At 40.0% G+C, this 20,580-nt stretch overlaps 1 protein-coding gene across 1 annotated transcript in view; it reads left to right on the top strand.

Annotated features, from left to right (window-relative positions):
- Positions 1–8,703: 8,703 nt before the first annotated feature.
- Positions 8,704–20,580, top strand: part of SLC17A8 (solute carrier family 17 member 8) — a 41,862-nt gene continuing 29,985 nt past the window's right edge. Inside the window, exons 1-2 of the mRNA XM_067559091.1 lie at positions 8,704–9,039; positions 18,881–19,133. Of these exons, the coding sequence (XP_067415192.1) occupies positions 8,939–9,039; positions 18,881–19,133 (354 nt within the window). The 5' untranslated portion in view covers positions 8,704–8,938. The remainder of the gene's footprint in view (positions 9,040–18,880; positions 19,134–20,580) is intronic.

The following is a 20,580-nucleotide window of genomic DNA, read 5'->3' as shown; positions in this document are numbered from 1 at the left end:
AGTTAGAAGGGACCATCATGATCACCTTGTCTAAACGGCATAACACCGACGCTAACACCAGTAACTTTTGCAACAAGCTCAATAACTTCTGAAGTCTGAATCCATAATGTACATTATTTATCAGTGTTGTGCTTGCACTTAGAGGGCCCCCAAATGAGATAGGTGCCCTTAGAGTGCTGGGTGCTCTAAAGACACATAAGAAGAACTGTTCCTGCCCCCAAAGAGCTTACAGTGCAATAATAAAAATGCTTACTACATAAGTAGAGCTTTACATCTTCAAAAGGCTAAAACAAGCAAACTAACCCGATAAAACTCCCCGGAGGTACAGAAGAATTATCTCTGTATTATAGCTGGGGAAATTGAGATACAAACTGTGATCCTAATCTTTAATGTCCAAGAACAATACTTACTATTAATTCTGCTTGCTTTGCTTGTGTTACAATGGCTGTTTTGCTGATGCGAACTCCACAAGGAAGAGACTATGATATGGTTTGTGGTGATAGAAATATTTTCACTTAGGCTTGATTTTCAAAACACACAAGCATTGGGGCTGGTTATCTGACAAAGGAGTGTCTTGTATCATGCTACCTTTATGAAACAGCTTCTGGTGCAGCAGGTCTCTGAGTGTTTGCTCTTTTTCATCTGATGTCCCCCCTACCCTTTGGGATTTGATTTAATGTCTCTACTCCTGTTCTGTCTCTCAATGGCATTCTAGAGAGTTCTGCTACTGAGCTGAGAGATTTCTCCCTTGGAATTGATGGTTACCATCTCTAAGTATTTCCTTTGGAGAGTATGTGGTTTGAGAAGAAAAATAAGGCTCCCCTATCCATATCCAAAAAGATGCTCTGGTGGGTTTTAATTCCCCATCACCTACAAGGCAAGAGAAGGAACCCACTTACTTGTGCTCTGCGCCTGGGGGGCGACTAACCAATTGTCTCCTTACCAGAAGATGTGAAGTTAAACTTCATAAGTCGACTGAGGGCGCTAAGTGTGCGGAGATTACAGAGATGCGTCTCTCGCAGAGAGAAGCCCTGGAGTAGGGTTTAATAGGCTGGATACAATGGAGGAAGGAACACTACAGCAGCAAATTGGGCTCCTGCTGGAGAAGCCCTGAGGAAGGGCCAGTAAGAGAACTTTAGTGAAGCCTGAGAAGGGAAGAAGGGCTATTAGTTTGAAGATTAATTTGGACTTTCATTAGGGATTTGTTTGTGCTACCCCAGAAGGGGTTTACACTTTTATGTGACTTGACCAGAGGAGGGCCAAATGATAGAACACCTACAAGGAGAATCGAGAGAGCACGTAGGCTGAAAGCGACCACTGCAGGCCAAGGAACTGGCCACTGTGGAGCGAAGAGGCGAAGTTCTCCACAATGCAGCATCCAGGTGGTTGGAACTGGTTGGAAGCCTGAGATCAACTATCTTCCTCTTTTCCCCTGACCTTGTCTGACAGGAAACTGCAATGTTGTCAACTGGCAAAATGGTACTGTGCTCTTGCAATGTTTGATGTCATCAGAAGCTGGGGTTTTAGTTAAAACAAGTGGTTTCATGAGAATCACAGCTTTCACTTAAAAAAAAAAAAAAGGGGGGGGGGGAGGGGTAAGGATTCTAGCCATCCTGGTTGCTGAGAAAAGCTTGAAAATGCGCTCTGAGTGCCCCCAAAGGTTAAAAAAACAAAAGACAAATAAAATAAGAATTAAAATACCCCTGTGATTTTTAAGACAACCTAATGAGTTATTGGGACCTAGCTAATTATTTTTGAATGTTTCTGGTTGGCAATACTGAAAAAACAATAAATGTAGAAATTTGAATCAGTGGAAATCATCTTTTCTTGCTTTCTCTGTTTTTTTTTTTCCATTTAATTTTTCCTTCCATGTTTTCTCCTCTTTTTCCAGATCATTTTCTTTTGTTTATCATCTTTCATTTTTCTACCTTTCCTCTGCCTACTCCCTCTCAAGGCTTTTACATTTTACTGTATTTCCCACTGTTTGACATTTTCACTTTGCTCCTCAACAATTCCATCCATTTACTCCAATAACCATCTCTTCCCTTCCTTCCACAGAGCCCAGATTGCTGCTTCTGTTCAGAGCAGAAGATATGGAGCTGTGCTCCTGTGTGCTCTGGCTGAGTGAATGTATATAGCAGTACCATGTGCTGCAAAAAGTGTAGATGTATCATCCCTTAGGAGTAGATCTCTGGACTCAGAAAGTGCTAGCTTTATGTAGGCACTTTCCAGGCAAGAACCTCACCTTCATGTTCAAGATGCTCATTGTTCCCTATGTGTATTCAAACTCCCTCATTCTCATTGTAGTGAGGCAGAGTGGTCTCCCTCGGGACTTGAGAGTAAGGGACCACTACCCTCCCCCTGGTGAGCAGAGCCAACCCCACCTCACTCCCCTCACTGGAAGTACCCGGGGGGGAGGGGGGAAGAGCAGGAAGTATAAAGGGAAAAGCCTGCAGCTCAGTTGAGTCGGAGCTACGGAGGGAGGCAAACGTCTATAACCCGCTGCAGAGCTCTAGAGCTGAAGCTATGCAGCGCAACGCCCTGCTCCCGGAGGGGACCAACCTTGGAGTGCCCTGAGGAGACAGAGGACCCTTGGACCATGGAGCCCTACACCTGAATTGTGGTAGGAAGTAGCCCAGGGAAACCAGACTTTAGTCCTGTTTTGTTGCCAGAGTGTGAGTCAGTGTTTTCATGGGATCCCTGCTGACCCAGTGATGGAACCATCCATCGCTGTTACAGCCTTGGGCTGGGACCCAGTAGAGTATGGTGGGCCTGGATCCCCTACCCCTTGCTGCCATCCCACACCTGGGGATCTAGGCCAAGAGGCCTGCACAAGAGGCCAGCACCATATAGACTGTTAATTGCTGTCTGCCCAAGCCAGGAGGCTGTGGGCTAAACACTGCTTGTGCTCTGCCCTGTTTGAGGGGCCAGGGCTCCCAACTGTTAATGGCTGTTTGCCCCTGCTAGGAGGCTACCAGCTATAGACTGCTTGTTGCTCGCTCCCGGCCTGCAGGGCCTGAACCCAAATACTGTTGTCTGACGCAGTGAGGCAGAGTGGCCTCCCTCCCTACTTGAGAACAAGGAACCGCTACACTCATGTATCTGTGTATGTTGTACAGTGAATAGGTCATCAGTATTCCCTCTAAGGGACAGCAGAGGAATCCAACCAGCAGCCATTTCACTGCAGGTACCAGTGATGTCACCACATGCTTGGTCCCAGAATTCAGATAAAAATAATCAAATATCAAAGTTAAGTTATTTTATTCTTAATTTAAATGTTCGTCTGCCATTGGAGGACCTCAAAACCTTTTATATACATTAAGACTCATCCACTTCATATGGTGTGATGAATCTTATCTCCATTTTACTGATGGAGAAATGGAGGCACAGAAAAGTTAAAGTGACTTTTGCAAGGTCTCATAGTGAGTCATGCTTGGTTTGATATTATAATTGTTTATAAAGTGCTATAACTTTTTATATTTTACAGAGATTAAAAATTACCTGCCTTCATGATATTATAAACTACATCAGACAAACATAGAAAGTGAAAATAACAAAGGATGTCAATGGAATTGCACCTACATACACACTGAGATGAAGTCTAGCTCCATTGAAGTTAATGGAAAAACTCCCATTGAGCTCTGTGGGACCAGGATTTCACCTCTGGTCTGAATTTGATTGGGGTTTTTTTAAAATCAATGCCATCACTGTGAGGTGAATTTTCTAGTCAGTTCAATGAGAACACATTTTTTCCCAAAAAAATATTATAGCAAAGTAACCAGCTTTTAGGTATGTTATTAAGAACATCAGAATGGCCATACTGGGTCAGACCAATGGTTCATTTAGCCCAGTATCCTGTCTTCCAACAGTGGCCAATGTCAAGTGCTTCAGAGGGCATGAACAGAACAGGGTAATCCTCAAGTGATCCATCCTGTCACCTATTCCCAGCTTCTGGCAAACAGCAATTCGTGCCCATCTGGCTAATAGCCATTGATAAACTATCCTCCATGAACTTATCTAGTTCTTATTTGAACTCCATTATAGTCTTGGCCTTCACAACATCCTCTGGCAAGAAGTTCCACAGGTTGACTATGCATTGTGTGAAGAAATACTACCTTTTGTTCATTTTAAACCTATTACTTTCATTTGATGATCCCTGATTTTTGTGTTATAAGAAGAAGTAAATAACTGTTCCTTTTTTACTTTGTCCACATCAGTCATGATTTTATAGACCACTATCATATCCCCCCTTATTCATCTCCTTTTCAAGCGGAAAACTCCCAGTCTTAGTAATCTCTCCTCATATGGAAGCTTTTCCTTACCCCTAATCATTTTAGTTGCCCTTTTCTGTACCTTTTCCAATTCTAATATATCTTTTTTGAGATGGGATGACCAGATCTGCATGCAGTATTCAAGATGTGGGCACACAATGGATTTATATAGAGGCAATATGATATCTTCTGTCTTATTATCTATCCCTTTCCTAATGATTCCCAACATTCTGTTAGCTTTTTTGACTGCTGCTGCACATTGAGTGGATGTTTTCTGAGAACTATCCACAATAACTCCAAGATCTCCTTCTTGAGTGGTAACATCTAATTGAGATCCCATGATTTTATTGTATAGTTGGGATTATGTTTTCCAATGTGCATTACCATGCATTTATCAATATTTAATTATATCTGCCATTTTGTTGCCCAGTCACCCAGTTTTCTGAGATCCTTTCGTAACTCTTTACTGTCTGCTTTGGAGTTAACTATCTTGAATAGTTTTGTATCATCTGCAAATTTTGCCACCTCACTGTTTACCCCTTTTTCCAGATCATTTATGAATATGTTAAACAGCTCTGGTCCCAGTGGGGCACAGCTATTTACCTATCACTATTCTGAAAACTGACCATTTATTCTTAGTCTTTGTTTACTATCTTTTAACTAGTCACTGGTTCAGGAGAGGACCTTCCCTCTTATTCCATGACTGCTTACTTTGCTTAAGAGCTTTCGGTGAGGGACTTTGTCAACGGCTTTCTGAAAGTTCAAGCATGGAATAATAATAGAATCATAGAAGATTAGGGTTGGAAGGAGCCTCAAGAGGTCATCTAGTTTAACCCCCTGCTCAAAGCAGGACCAGCCCCAACTAAATCATCCCAGCCAGGGCTTTGTCAAGCCTTAAACACTTCTAAGGATGGAGATTCCACCACCTCCCTAGGTAACCCATTCCAGTGCTTCACCACCTTCCTAGAAAAAAGTTTTTCCTAATATCCAACCTAGACCTCCCCCACTGCAACTTGAGATCATTGCTCCTTGTTTTGTCATCTGCCACCACTGAGAACAGCCTAGCTCCATCCTCTTTGGAACCCCCCTTCAAGTTGTTGAAGGCTGCTATCAAATCACCCCTCACTCTTCTCTTCTGCAGACTAAATAAAGACCAGTTCTCTTAGCCTCTCCTCATAAGTCATGTGCCTCAGCCCCCTAATAATTTTCATTGCCCTCTGCTGGACTCTCCAATTTGTCCACATCCTTTCTGTAGTGGGCAACCAAAACTGCACACAATACTCCAGATGTGGCTTCACCAGTGCTGAAAAGAGGGGAATAATCACTTCCCTTGATCTGCTCGCAATGCTCTTACTAATTCAACCCAAAATGCCATTAGCCTTCTTGGCAACAAGGGCATGCTGTTGAGTCATATTCAGCTCCTCATCCACTATAACCTCCAGGTCCTTTTCTGCAGAACTGCTGCTTAGCCAGTCGATCTCCATTCTGTAGCAGTGTATGGGATTCTTCCATCCTAAGTGCAGGACTCTGCACTTATCCTTGTTAAAGCTCATCAGTTTTCTTTTGGCCCAGTTCTCCAATTTGTATAGGTCACTCTGCATCCTATCCTTACCCTCCAGAATATATACCACTCCCCTGAGCTTAGTGTCATCCACAGATTTGCTGAGGGTGCAATCCACTCCATCCTCCAGATCACTAATGAAGATGTTGAACAAAACTGGCCCCAGAACCGACTCCTTTCTTCCTTTTTTCAGGATCTTGAACTCGACCATCTAATGGTCACTGCTGCCCAGGTTGCCATTCACTTCTACTTCCCCAAACAATTCTTCCTTGTTTGTGAACAGCAGCTCGAGGAACACTATATCAATTGGATATACACTATATCACTTGGATCACCCATGTCCGTGTGCTTGTTGACACCCTCAAAGAATTCTAGGAGATTGGTGAAGCATGATTTCCCTTTATAAACAAGTACAAAATATGTGTAAAGCAATGGGGTGTTTCATTATTGGTGGTTATGACATTTTTAATACCCAATATTTTAAGGGGATCCCACCTTCCTGAAATCTAGTTTATTTTACAAAATGAGTTGGAAGTAATTTCAGGTATTAAACCTGGCCCTGAACCCCTGTGACAAATTTCGTGGTTTTACAAAGGTTGTTGAAAAGTGTCTGCATGAAATTTGGAAGGAATTACATAGCTATAATTCACAGCATAAATCTATGGTGGATATTCATTTGCTCTGTGGTCCGACCTGTACTGGGTCAATCCTGTGGTTGATTTGCTGCCTCCCCTATAGCATATGTATTTGGACTGTGCTGGGGACGGATGACTACAAGACCCCTCCTGCCATCTTTGCTGGGGGCTGACTAACTGTATGCTCCTTTACAATATGTAGGTTAGTCATGTTGAGCCTGGGGTTTCCTGACATTGCCCTAGATGCAGGAAAATGGCAGAAGAAGACTGTAACCAGAAAGAATGAATCAGTTAATTCTGCAAAACAAAAAAACAAAACAAAAAAAACCTTTTAGCCAACACTCTCTTCTTCCCCAAGGATTTATTTATTTATTTAATTTATTTATTTTGGGCAAAAGATGTCTAATTGATGACAAAGAAAGCAAATACCTTATTTGAATACGAAGGTTAAAAAAAAGCTAAGCTCAGATTACGGACTGGCCTTTTAACAACTGAGTGGGCCTCTGTCTTCCCCAGAGGCATCTCCTCCATTAACTATGAGCACAGCTTTTAAGGCATTATGGGACTTGCCTCAGAGATTCTGGGCCCTTAATCATTATTTGTATGTATTACAGTGGCACTTAGAGGCTTTAACTGAGATCGGGATTCCATTGTGCTAGGCATTGTACAATGAGAGTGAGAGTCAGTCTCCGCTCCAAAGAGCGTACAGCCTTAATAGACAAGACAGCCATAGGACAGGAGGGAAACAGAGGTACAGAGAAGTCAGATGACCTGCTTAAGATCACATAGCAAATCCATGACACAGCTAGGAATTGAAGCTGAACTTGGGTTTCCTGAGTTCCAGTCTATTGCCCCATCTGTTTGACCACATTGCCTTTTGTGCTACTCTTTACACCTGGGCAAGATCTAATCTGGAAGTTCATTCCCTGTCTGCTGATTATCCGATGTGGCATCTACCCTCAGTCACAGAGGCTAGTTATTTAACTTTATATCTCAAGAGAGCAGGAAAATCCTGGAAAGTATAAATCCACCTATTTTCCTACTTATTGTGGGAAACCAGGAGCATCCTGGGACCTCCCACCCCACAATCACCAGGAAAGCAAAACACACTAGTACCATCCCAACACCAACCACACCGGGGCAACATTTTTGCTTTTGTTTCCATAACCAAAGCGTGACAACTGAGGCTATGTCTACACTGATGGCGGCAAAGTCACCGCCGTCAAATAGATTTCTCTGGATCGACTGAGCGGTCAGTGAAGACCCACTCAGTCGATCCAGAAATCGACGTATTAAGGCCACCTTCTCAAGTGGCGTAGCGCTGCGTCGACAGGAACACGGTTCCCGTTGGCTCAGTGCATTGAAGACTGCGCACAGAACAGAAGCAGACAAGTCGACGGGAGTTGCGCAGTTTTTTGCGTAGCGTGCGTAACTCTGGTCGACGGCCACCGAATCTCTGAGGTAAGTGTAAACAAGCCCAGAGGCACTTCCAAAAAGCAAGGCTGCCTCAGCTCACCCCAGTTCCATGCCCAGAGCATACAGTCTTTATCAGATAGTTGCATTTTTCCAGGAGCTTTTGTTAAATGTCTGAGTTCAAGGCTAGAAAAGGCATGTTGTCATAGCAAAGCCAGGCTGAGAGGGAAAGGGTCATCTCCCTCACCCTCTTTGTGTTAAAATAAAAATAATGAATTAACCCAGTTTACAGCCAATCTTTTATTGCCTATTCACAGAGCAGCACTTTAGAGCTCTTCTGCATTTGTCTGCCTGAGGCCCTGGTGATATCAATAATAAATTACGTCTTGGGAAGACATTTCTGAGCCCAGATTAGGCAGGTGCATGTGGGTAGGGGGCTCATGTGGCCAGGGGGATAACCAGTTAATGGGAACTGTAGCCTGTAATTCCCACCTATAGCAGAGAGAACTTGTAAATATTTAATAAACTTAGCTGCTTCTCCTTGCTTTGGATGAGATCCTATTAATAAACTTGAGTGGCTTGAGGACAGGTTTTGTGTCCGTTACTATAGCATCACCTTGCATAGGATCTCGGCATGAGAGCGGCAGCGGGAGGAGGGAGAGAGAGTGAGACTGAGCAAGTCAGTGGGGGGTTCGCTAGAGGTGCAGGCAGCCGCACCGGGTCCAGGAATACTAACCTCAGCATCTCCAGCTGCAGCGGTTTGAACTAGCCTGTTCTTGCCAGGTGCCAGCTCCTGTAGCACATGCACAATAGAGCTGCAGCAACTGTGCTTCTGAGCCCTTACTTCTTAAGAGATTTCAGACTGGAGCTCTGACTGACTTTCTTGTTCCGGAGGATCTGCATTGCATTTTTCCTTCTGAGCCACTTTCTAGAGCAACTGGTTGTTGTCCCAGAGATCAACAAGGTGACCAACAGGGACCCCAAAGTTTGAAAACAGCAATATGACTTCAGCAGTGAATAACTGTTAAGCTAAAGGATTTATTTAGAAGACAGACAAGATGCCTTTTGAAGGGTTTAGTTCCCTGAAAGAGAGATTTTTCAAACCAGGGAAGGAAGAGGTGAAGAACACTGTTAGCGACTCTCTGGGGAATCTGCAAAGGTAAAATCTGATGGAAATGTCCAAGAAAGATCCATATTTTGTTCTAGTTTAAGAAATTTTGGGGTTAAGTTTATTAAAAGGAAAGATGTGAAGAAAAATCTGTTTGTAAAAATAGGAGTTAAAGTTGCAGAAGAAAGAGATGAGCACACATGAGGAGATACAAAACTTAGCACATAAAAATGACAATGTTACAGCGTTATAGAGTATAAGGTATATTATACTGAACAAGAGTTGAAAGTAAATTATAAAACATTACTCTAGTGTAATGTAGAGCATGAGAGAGCACCACAGTTAAAAACAATTTTAAATATTTAATAGAAGTGATTTCTACTTTTGGCTTGCATGAGAAATGATAATCACTGTTCAAATTACAACATGCAAACTTTATGGGTAGATACTTAAAAAAGATTTAGGATAACATTTTCAAAAATGCCTAATTGACTTAGGAGCCTGGTGACTTTCAGTGGGATTTAGGCTCCTAAATTGCCAAGGTACTTAAGAAAATTTTATCCTTGATCAATAACAGAAAAGCCATCCAATGAAAATCTATTGTGTGTGTGTGTGTGTGTCTGTCTGTCTGTCTGTTATTCTACTGTTTAATGGGGCATGAAAAAAGTCCACCATTTTCACCTTAATTTGGAAGTTTAAAATAAAACAAAAGTTTGAACATTTTTACTTTTGAATAAAAAGAAACCTATACACACATCAAAGGAATAAAGCTGATAAGTAAAGGTGAAACATGGATATTAATACAAAACAGCAGTATTATCAGTAAAGGCCTCTATCCTGCGAACTTTTACTACACGTGCTTAACATTAAGGACATGGGTAGTTCCATTAACTTCATTTATTTATGTATTTTGTGGATAATAAAGAAAGTGTCAGTAACTTCAGTGGTGCTACTCACATGCTTAATATTAAGCACATGCTTACATGTTTGTAAGATCAGACCACAATTTGCAATTTAATTTATTTTATTCTATTCAAATTATATGTGCTTTTACATATAAAAATCAGATGTCTGTTTTTCCTTTTCGGAGTGCTGTTTTCACTTCAGTCCAGGTATAATTCTTGGTGCATCTGTGCTCGTCTTTTATTCAGAGAAGGAAAAAAATTATTTAATTTATATATTGCACTGCAGTAGAATCACAGAATCATAGAAGATTAGGGTTGGAAGGGACCTCAGGAGGTCATCGAGGCCAACCCCCTGCTCAACGCAGGACCAACCCCAACTAGTATGCAAATGAGTGGGAGAGAATGCTTTTTTTTTAAAAGGAGTTACTAATATGAATTCATATATCTCTTGCTATAGTGAGTACTTCTATACCTTGTAAACACATTGCAGCATATGCAGAATATTCATTCCCTACATATGTTCTCCTTAACTTTTCTCCATTTGCAGTCTTTTATAAAAAGCCAGGCACTTGCTTTTTGACTTGTAAAATATATGAACAGCGCGCGCATGCACACACACAAAACAAAGAAGCATGGTTATATAACTAAATCACAAGTCACTTTGCTGTGAATCCTGCTGGTCCATATGAACAAATGTACTTAGGGTTTATAGTCTAACATTCATATGGCACAGCCATGTGGCTTGTTGGCAGTGCATTTGGTTGCCATGTGGAAAACTCATGCAACCTTTGAATAGAATTTGTTATCCTAATGTTGCTGAACTATAACAAGAGCAGGCAAACTGGTTCGACTACCCATCAGCAAGAACTGGTCTCAAGCTTTGTCAAAAACTTGTACTGAGCCAAACCAAACCCTATTTGAGGTAGAGATGAGTTTGTTAAACTTTTTCTTTTTAAATGTTCATGTGTTTTTGCCCTTCCCACTTTTAGTGACAAGGGAGAAAAAGGAAATAGAATACAAGGTTTCTTACTGTCTCTACAATCAGGCCAAAACCAAGAAGCATTGAAAGTTTAGTGACAAAGCCTATTCTTGATAGCTTTCGAGCTCAAACTAGTTTGTATATATTTGAAAAACTTCTGTTATGCATTAAAACATGTAGCTGTTTAGCTTGAGGTTTATCCACTGCTACTTAAAAAACAAATTAAAATATGAGCTTTGCTGGGCCAATACTTTGCTGATAATTGTGCTGGGCCAAATTAAGCCTTGACTTTGTTCCTTATCCAACTACATTGACTTCCAGAAGATATAAATCAGCACAGAATTTGAGACATTTTTAAAGATTTGGTGGATGACTGATTACAGGTTGCTATATAGTGCTAAATAGCAACCTGTAAAGAAAATTACTTTACGGGCACTGGAAAATATAATGGGTTAAAAGTGGTTGTTTTCAAAATAAATGTATAAATGATATTCTACTTTCCATTAAAATATTTTAAATTTATGGGCTCTTTGCACTTTAAGATCCATTGACACAAATAATTCCATCCTGTGTGGTTTTATGGAAGCTCAATTTGCTGTTGGCTTGTCAGTTGGAATAATTTTGCAAGAGGTTTTAGAAATTGCTATAACCATTCCAATTTAGAACTAGTTTAAAGTGCAATACTAGTGCATTCTTGATTAACCTAATATAATTGGGCACCTGAAATTCATTCATTTAGATTTAGATTTGGATTAATGGGTGTGGAGGCCAAGATTCTGCAGGCTTTTCTACATTTCACAGAAAACAGCCTCTCCCCCCCGCACAAAGCTTCTAAACTCTGCCAGACGTATGCCCTTACAGGCTTCAGTGCATTAAGTTTTCCATGTAGAAAACTTTATAACACAATCTCAGGCTTTGTCTATCATTTGGTTTTCAGCTATCTTTGACCAGCCACAGGTGTAGCTGCACTTCTACTTTAGACAACCAAATTAGTGATAGTGCCACTTAGTGTAGTTTACCCCTACTTGAAACGGGTAAGCTGCTGGGGTGCAAATCACAGTTTGCAAAGGCTTTGACTGTCTACACTAAGGTTTTGCACTGAAGTCGCTATACCAAGAGGTGGCCATCAATGACTAGAAGCACGGCAAATACCAAGTGATTTGACAAGACCTCAGAAGGCATATTCACCTTTGGATAAATGAGGGTTTTAGTTAACTGTTATTTCAATGCTTGAGGTTACACTGAATCTTCTAATTCTTGCTGCCATGATGAAACTGATGAGTGTGTTCAGGATAGTTAATAATGTTAAAAAGGAAGGTTTGAGATTTGCATGTTGTATAATTGTCTCATGTTGCTATAGGCCCCTTGTATCATGTAAAGGTTATTCTGAAATATATCTATCTGATATAATTTATTGTAGGTATTTATAATTTTTCCATCACTGTAACATCTATGCAATTTTAAATAATTACAAATGAAACTGTTTAAATTCTGCTCCATCCTTTTATGTAATTGGCTGTCTCTGTCAAATATAGTTTAGTTTCTACACCTAAGTAAATAAATACACCTAGGAGAAGGTGCACTCGTTTTAAAAGTTATTTTTTTCTTAGTAGTTTTGAGATTTTTAAAAAGTTCACTCAAGCTGTTTAATCAGTAGTGTTAAGTATGAAAAATCAAAAACCTTGTTCAAGATGGAAAAAAATTACTAGACAGCAGCAAAGGATAAATGAATACAGTGTCTGTGAACCCTAAATACTGATGTTCTTTTTTGAACAGATATTAATATATTTAATGTATGAACTTTAAGGGTGGGATACATATATCCTTAAAACTCCCAGGTGGATTGTGTCCAAATGTTTAGATGGCTATCTAGGCAGTTTATGAATCTGTAATAAATCTGAAAGTCTGCAGATGATGCCTCTGAGAAGTACACAGGCACTAAAAGAGGACATTTCAGAACATCTGAAAATAATCCTTAATACATTATGAAAATCAATCTTTAAGAAGGCTTGTAGGAAGTTCCAAGAGACTTTTGTGCCAGTGTAAAAAGGGCTAGCAAGTGTGTGAGGCTGTGCCTTGCGGAGATATGCCCATCCATGTTTGATGTCCAGATGTCCATTCTCACATTTTATTTTTCAGAACTCAATACCCAAAAAAAAAAAAAAAAAAAAAAGGCAGTTTGAGGGACAAAGAAATGGAGTGAATTTTGGGATGATCATGGCGAGTATGAGCACAGGTCGAACAACTTCCTACAGCACTCTGTTCAAATTAAACTAGACAAATAGAGAATTTCATGTACTCTGAAGCAGCTTGCAAATATGCCTCAGATGTACAGCATACAGATATTTTTAAATGGGGCTATTGTGCGATAGTGATGTTCTGAATATTTGACCTATATCTTCTTAGGGCCCAGTCCTGCTCTCATTGAAGTCCATAGCACTGGAGCACTGTGACTCAGTGGAAGCATTACTGGGCCCAAAGTCCTAGTTTTCCTGGTTCACTAAGCATCAATTTTAACATTAGATATTGGGTCAGAGGAATGTTTTCATGTCTATGTGCATTGTCAGTCAGCTGAAAATGTATAGGTATGAACAGATGTTTCCCCTTTGCACAATATATTTCATGTATGCCAGCTGCCCCAAATGCAGCTGTTATTTAAAATCTTACCTCTTTCAAGAAAGTAAAGTGAGAGGCAGGCAAAAGTAAACTAAAGAACAGTTCTTTTAACTATTTACTTTATTGATCAATAATGTCTGGCTTAGATTGTCAAAGGAAAATAACACAATTACTTACCTTGGTTACTACCAACTACTTTTTTTATCACAGCAGTCTTAATAATTTAAACTTTTCACTTTCTATGTTGTTTACTTCTGGCATTTCACTCAACTTGGATAATGAAACCAGATGGATCAATTTCATTTTTATGTATAATTTCCCAAAAGAAAAAAGATGTTGTTAAAACCAGTTGCTTAAGGGGCAATCCCACCCACACAAACCCTTAAAAGCAAGGAAATGTCTATTGAATATGTCCTCCTCTAATATATATCAATATTCACACATTACTTTCACTGACAAACTCTGATCCTTCATCAATAAGCCCTAAACAACTCCAATATTTACAGATGCCACATTCTTTATGATAACACTATCACACAAAATTTTAATTTCAACCTCAGCAAGATCTATTAGAAATCCATGCACTGCTGGACAGCATGATGTGGGGAAGTAAGAGGCTGAAGTTAAATGTTTGTGTTAGTGTGTGAACATGAGGAATACAGTGTGTGACATATCAGTTAGCTTTGCCATTGCAAAGAGTAGAGACTTTAGGGTTTTTAAATGAAATCTCATGTTTGAAAGAATATGGTAAAATCAATAGGAAATCCCTAAATCTACTGTTTTTGCATTATGGATTTGCACAGCTTTTTGCGTGGGATGCTATCTGCTGATTAGGAATGGTAGGTTAAAGTTATAGCAGTCAGGAGGATGTTAAGCTTAAGGCATTATAGCTCTCTAGCACACTTCAGCTAGCTGAAGGTAGATCAGCTGGAGACAATCCACCTTCATGTGCTCTGGCAACATTTCTCTGTATCTGATTTCAGTGTGGTAATTGGGGTAGAATCAGTCACTACTGTTACAGCTACTGTGCTATTAAAGGTTTGGCAGTACTGAAGGGTCAAAAGGGGCTTTGAATTTCTTTCAAGATTTAAATATGTTGTCTCTAGAACAGCTTCTCTCTCACACACACACACACACACACACACACACACACACACACACACACACACACACACACACACACACACACACACACACACACACACACACACACACACACACACACACACACACACACACACACACACACACACACACACACACACACACACACACACACACACACACACGAGACACTATGGAAGTTCCACTGGCAGACAGCTATATTTTAATGTTGAGTGTTGGAAGAGCAGCTTTCTATTGTCCATATAAGTGACAAAATCATTTTTTTTATATGAGCCTAAAATAATCAGGAAAAAACCTCCTAATTTCAATACAAAATATGTAAGATCTGCAATGGCCTTGTTCGGCAAACTCCACTTTTTAAAACTCTGAATTCTACTCTTGTGTTTGTTGAAAGGGGGGAGGAGGGGAATGCCTACTTTTGATGAGCAAGTTTAGTTAATTGTGAGAAGAAATGAGACTATTTTAAAAATATGTAGCAAGCTACGGTTACGTGTAAGTTGCCTTCTGCCCCCAGGATGTCCCTCAGCACAGTTTTGTGTGTGAAATTATTCCTGTTTTAATCTTTCATCCCATAATTACAATTGGACTGTGAGTAAACAGTTCTGACGAGCCCCTAAAGGCTAAGGAGTGGCGTAGATTAGCCATCTCTTAAGCAACCAGACTAATATCACTGTGACATCTTGTAAGAGAATTATGTGAATATCAAATCATTTTTTTACCATTTTAAATGAAAGAACATCAGCAAAGGGTGAGCGTGGCTATACAGCAGGCGATATTAACAAGGGAAAATGGAAGAGTGATGTACTGCAAATATGATACAGGCCAGGTACCTGGAAGAAGGAAATAACTAGCTCTTATCAGAAGGAGTTAAACCATTTCATAACCTTGCAAAGCAGTTCAGTCTTCCTTGTAGTTTATAAGTAATTCTACTCATAATTTCGCAGCGATAAAATCCTTCAATAATAACTCCTCAGCAGATGCAAAGAGAATCACATTCTGAGTCTCTCGTTTCGGAGCATATTGCCAGGTGACAAATAACATGAACCAAAACTCTTTGAAACGCAAGTGCTGTCTAAGGTCTCAAGGCTTCACTGGATTAAGTACATGCTTAAGCATATGAGTAGACCATTGACTTCAATGAGGATATTCACATGTTCAGAGTTAAATATATGTTTAAGTGTTTTGATGGATTGAGGCCCGAGGTCCAAATTCACCATTTTAAAGCAATGAATAAAAAGTTCATGTTGGGAAAGATGAAATTTAGCTTCGGTACAGAGAGTGCACTTAAATTTCATTCTGCTCTTAAAGTTCCCATTAGTTCTATCAGTGATATTCTTGTAGATTGGGTATGAAGAATATGAGATGCATGACCACAGAAAAATGAACTTGCTGTTGAAAAGACAAGTACCTAGATTGCTGGTGAGTTGGTTTTGCAACTCTTTAGTTTGCTAAACATGAAAATTCTTGCTTAGCTAGACTTTAAGATTCATTGTTGCCATGTATAGATTTATGTTGGGTGAACAGCAAAACATATGGAGTTCTGATAAATCCTACAAAGTATAGATGCTTTTCCAAAGCTTATTCACTCCTCTTGGGTCTGCAAAATTCAGTTGGAACTCTCACACTAACAGTATTTTTTTCAATATTTCTAAAAATTCCTGCATCTGGTTGGATTGGAAATACTTCAGTATTTTAGCAATGTTGTATACAACAGCATTGTAAGATGTTTGATGCACTTGGACTAGTGACAGGAGCATTATCTGAAATACGGGAGTGTTTTGAAAGGAATAATGCTAACTATAATGGTATTTAATTTAAATACAATCATGAGCCAAATGAGGTTTGGTTTTAAAGATGTTTCTTTTATTGATAGTTTTATTTAAGCAGAAGCACAAAATGCTGTCTTGGCTTAATTGTTTTTGATAGTTGCGTGGCTTAGGGAAGTATTTCCCAACAGTGGAGGATAGGCCAACTTGGGGAAGAGAGAAAAGACTGGCTCTGGGGCTTAGGACATAGGAGAAGAGCAAAGGAGGTGGAGAAACCTGAAACTCCTAAAACAGCTCCAACTCTCATTGCAAATGTGCTCATGTGATGATAGGTGAAGCAGCAGCTGCTCCTCTAAAGTCAGTCACCTTCCTTCCCTATTTCCACAATGACCCTAATGCAACCAGCCACAGGAACAGTTTGCATGTAGAGAACTACAGTCATACATTGCGGCCCCATGGAGCCACCTATAGCTGCCCTCAATGCAGATAGCATGCTGCTTTCTAGTGAGTGGGGAACACAGAGGGAGAGACAAAGCAAATGAGCACAAGAATAAAAATTGGAATGCACATGCACAAAACATACAAAAAGATGCAAAGGAAAAAGAAAGGACTAAAAGCCAGGAGATGGAAAAAGAGATTAGGAACTGTGGCAGGACATAGTGTGTGGAAGCATAGCAGAAGGAGGCACATCTGCCTATCAATTCAGCACAATGGGAGCTCCTCCAGGAGAAGGCTGGGAACCACTGGATTTAAGGAGATTTTTAGTAGGATGTAGAACTGGACCTGTCACCACTAGCTCACTGGGTCAAATCCAGCCCAGAGCAGTAAGTTGTTACTATTTAATGGTGGTTTATTGCCCAATGTGAAGTAAGTTTCAATCTGGTTGGAGTGGACAGGTGTCTACATGACAAAATTTATCACCCCAACAAGCGATCTCAGCAGAGATGCAAGGTCCAGAGATTAAATTATTTTCTCACCATTCAAAACACGCTCAAGGCATGATATAGGAACAGCATGGGGAAGTTTGCAGTCATTGCAGACACTGGATCTTTTGTGTGGATAAACAAAGGGTTTTGGATCTCCAGGGCTGACAGTTTGGCACTTTTCACCAGCAATGAGTTCATGGGAAGTGGGGGAAAAATATCCATTCCAAACTATTATTCTTTTCTAATACTTACGTTATTGAAGAACCCAGAACTTCCATCAGGACAAGGGACTCATTATGTTAAGTGCTGAATGCAGGTGATAGTCACTGCCCAGAAGAGCTAATTCTTATGATAGCTATGAATTGATCAAAAAGAGACAATTGCACTAAATAAAGAGAAGCTGCTTTTGTATGAACAAAGAGGGGAATAAGAATTTATTAGAACAATGTTTCTCAACTGTTTGGTCATGATCCCTGGGGGGTCATGTGGTGTTGAAAACTGTATTACAATTAAAAGCAAAGAAAATCTCCCACTCCCTGCACACCCTTACCATTCAGGTTCAAGTATTCCATCAACCTCTCCAAACACACAAATTTTACAGGCTTATTGTTAGCATCGATACATTTTTTACTCTTATAATAAATGTAAGGGAATCATGAATATTTTTGCTACTGAATAAGGGGTTGCCAACCTGAAAATGTTGAGAGACACTTTATTAGAGCAAGCTGAGTGTGCCCAGAAAGGTTATTAATAAAAATGTTATATTTTTTATTAGACAGATTGTATTCCACTTGTATTGGGATGTTTTTGCAATTGGTGTTCAGGTATCTGTGTAACAGTGTAACCTGAATACTCTGCATACCTACCTTCAAAACAAAAAAGAAAATTATTTAAAACTAAAACAGGCTCAGAGATCTGAATGCCTCTCTAAGGGATGTCTAAGAAAATATGCAAACTTCAGCAAAGTCATGTCTTGCAAGTCACTTTAGCAAAATGCTGAAGAAACCAATGTGGGGGAAAAACATATTTCACCTATAAGGACAAGAGCGTGAATCAGTGATAAGGTATGGAACTGGGAATCAGGAGACCTGGGTTCTGTTCTTGACTGTGCTACTGATTCCTATTGCACCTAGGGTAAATCAGAGCAAGTTTACATCTCAGGTCTGGTCTAAGCAGTTTTTGTATCCATATAATTATTTTGGTTAAGGTTTTTTACTTAGTTATGCTGGTAAAACCCCTAATACGGCTACAGCTATAATGGTATAGTTTATTCTCCCTCCTATATAGGAATGAGCTATACTAGAATAAGCACTCTCATTCTGGTACAACTGCATCCACACTGATGTGGGCCTGTGGATTTGGAAGGTTGCACATGCAAAAATTTCAGGCAGCTTTTAAAGATACAGCCCTTTAAAAGTATAACTGATTTTTAATTCACTGCATTATAGTAAGAGCTAAATCTTTTATAAGGATATAGCTGTAGTGGCTGATTAGTGTGTGTTGCAACCATGCACATATGAAAGAGTTTTACTAGCAGAATAATATATTTTCCTTTTCTCCTTCATATCCTTTTAGAAAAATTGATGGAACCAACATAGAGGAAGACCACATTGAATTGACTGAAGAGGGAAGGCCAGTGCAGGCAACCACTCAAAAACCACCCCTATGTGACTGCTATTGCTGTGGACTACCCAAGCGCTACATCATTGCCATAATGAGTGGTCTTGGCTTTTGCATTTCTTTTGGAATTAGGTGCAATCTGGGTGTTGCCATAGTGGAAATGGTTAACAACAGCACAGTCTATGTTAATGGAAAACCAGAGCTACAGGTAAAGAAGCATCTGTTTATCTTCACTCTTATCTGGCCTCACACTTACTTATGACATTATCCTCACAACACATCGGTGATGTAGGGAAGTGCTATTATCCACATTTGACAGATGGGAAAGTGAGACACAAAGAGACTAGCCCAAGATCACACAGAGCCATAAATTGAACTTGGATCTTGTGTGTCTCAGTCCAACATCTTAACCACAAGATGGTTCTACTTACAGAGATTTACATCCTTCGCACAATGTCATGGGCATACAGTGGTCCAAAGAAGGTGCTGAACCCCCTCTACTTAGAATGACTTCCCCCAGAAATTGCCTTTCAATCCCAGAGGGTGGCCCCTCTGGGTCAGGATTTGGTCCCTCCGGGTCAGGATTGAGTACACCATGGAGCAGCATACAGACCAGGTTGCCTTGCAATGGCCTGTACAGTGCCTGTTCTGAGTACAATGGGTTGTTTCTGAGTTCCAAACTGCTTAGTTTAACATTAGATTAAGCCAAGAAGTTGGCATGTAAAAGTATTTATAGTTTCCACACAAGATACTATTAACATTTTTTGGATCTTTTTGCCTTTAGCCAGAAGTATTTCATGACACATGTTTTATTTAGGCTTGGACATTTTACTGTTTAATACCCAATATATTTCTTTTCTCATAGATCAGGGTATGTTTTCAGGTAAATGCATGGGGATTCATGTGCATTGCCATAGAAGTGGGGAGGAGGGGCCTGGAGGCAGAGAAGACATCTAATAGCTTTGCTTCTAAACTTCTGCTTGAAAAGACATTGTTTTTGGAGCAGACCATCCCAAAATGAAGGGGGTTCTGCAGCCAGCTTTGGCAGATGGGAAGCAAGAGAGAAGGGAACAAGCATACAACGCCTAGTAACTCTTGGGGGATAGAGAGTTACTTGTATACAAAGAGGAACAGCCTAGTCCATTTATTTTCTCTCTCCATCCCTTTTGCAGAAATATCCCCAAATTATAAGCTGCTAAGAGGGGGAGAAACATGAGGGTTATCATTATCAGAACAGTATCCTGACTCTAATAGCAGCCAATACCAGATATGTCGAGGAAAGTATAAGAACCTCCATAATAAACAATTATCAATGGTATATCTAAGAAGGAAGTTCTTTCCTAATCCTCAGTAGTGATTAGTTGTTTTATGTTCTGGAGAAAAAGGTTCATATGCCCTGTACATATATCCTAGTTAGAGTAACTGGGGATGATCTGATTATGCATATACAGCAAAAGTTTTTAAAAAACAGATGCCTAAAGTTAGGCTCCTAAATTCTAATTTTTGAAAATCAGGCTACTGATTAATTCAGTGCTGAGAACCCAGCAAATGGGAGCGATAGGGTGCCCAATACTTTTGAGAATCAGCCCACTGCCTCAGTTTTGATTTGAGTGCCTAACTTTACAAACTCATTTTTAAAATATCTTGGTCAGCAA

Source organism: Emydura macquarii, unplaced genomic scaffold, assembly GCF_026122565.2.
Source record: "Emydura macquarii macquarii isolate MOO-44397 ecotype Brisbane River unplaced genomic scaffold, CSIRO-AGI_Emac_v2 contig_2205, whole genome shotgun sequence".
Lineage (NCBI taxonomy): Eukaryota > Metazoa > Chordata > Testudines > Chelidae > Emydura > Emydura macquarii.
Note: the sequence above shows the minus strand (reverse complement) of the source record. Positions and strands in the feature narration are given on the sequence as shown.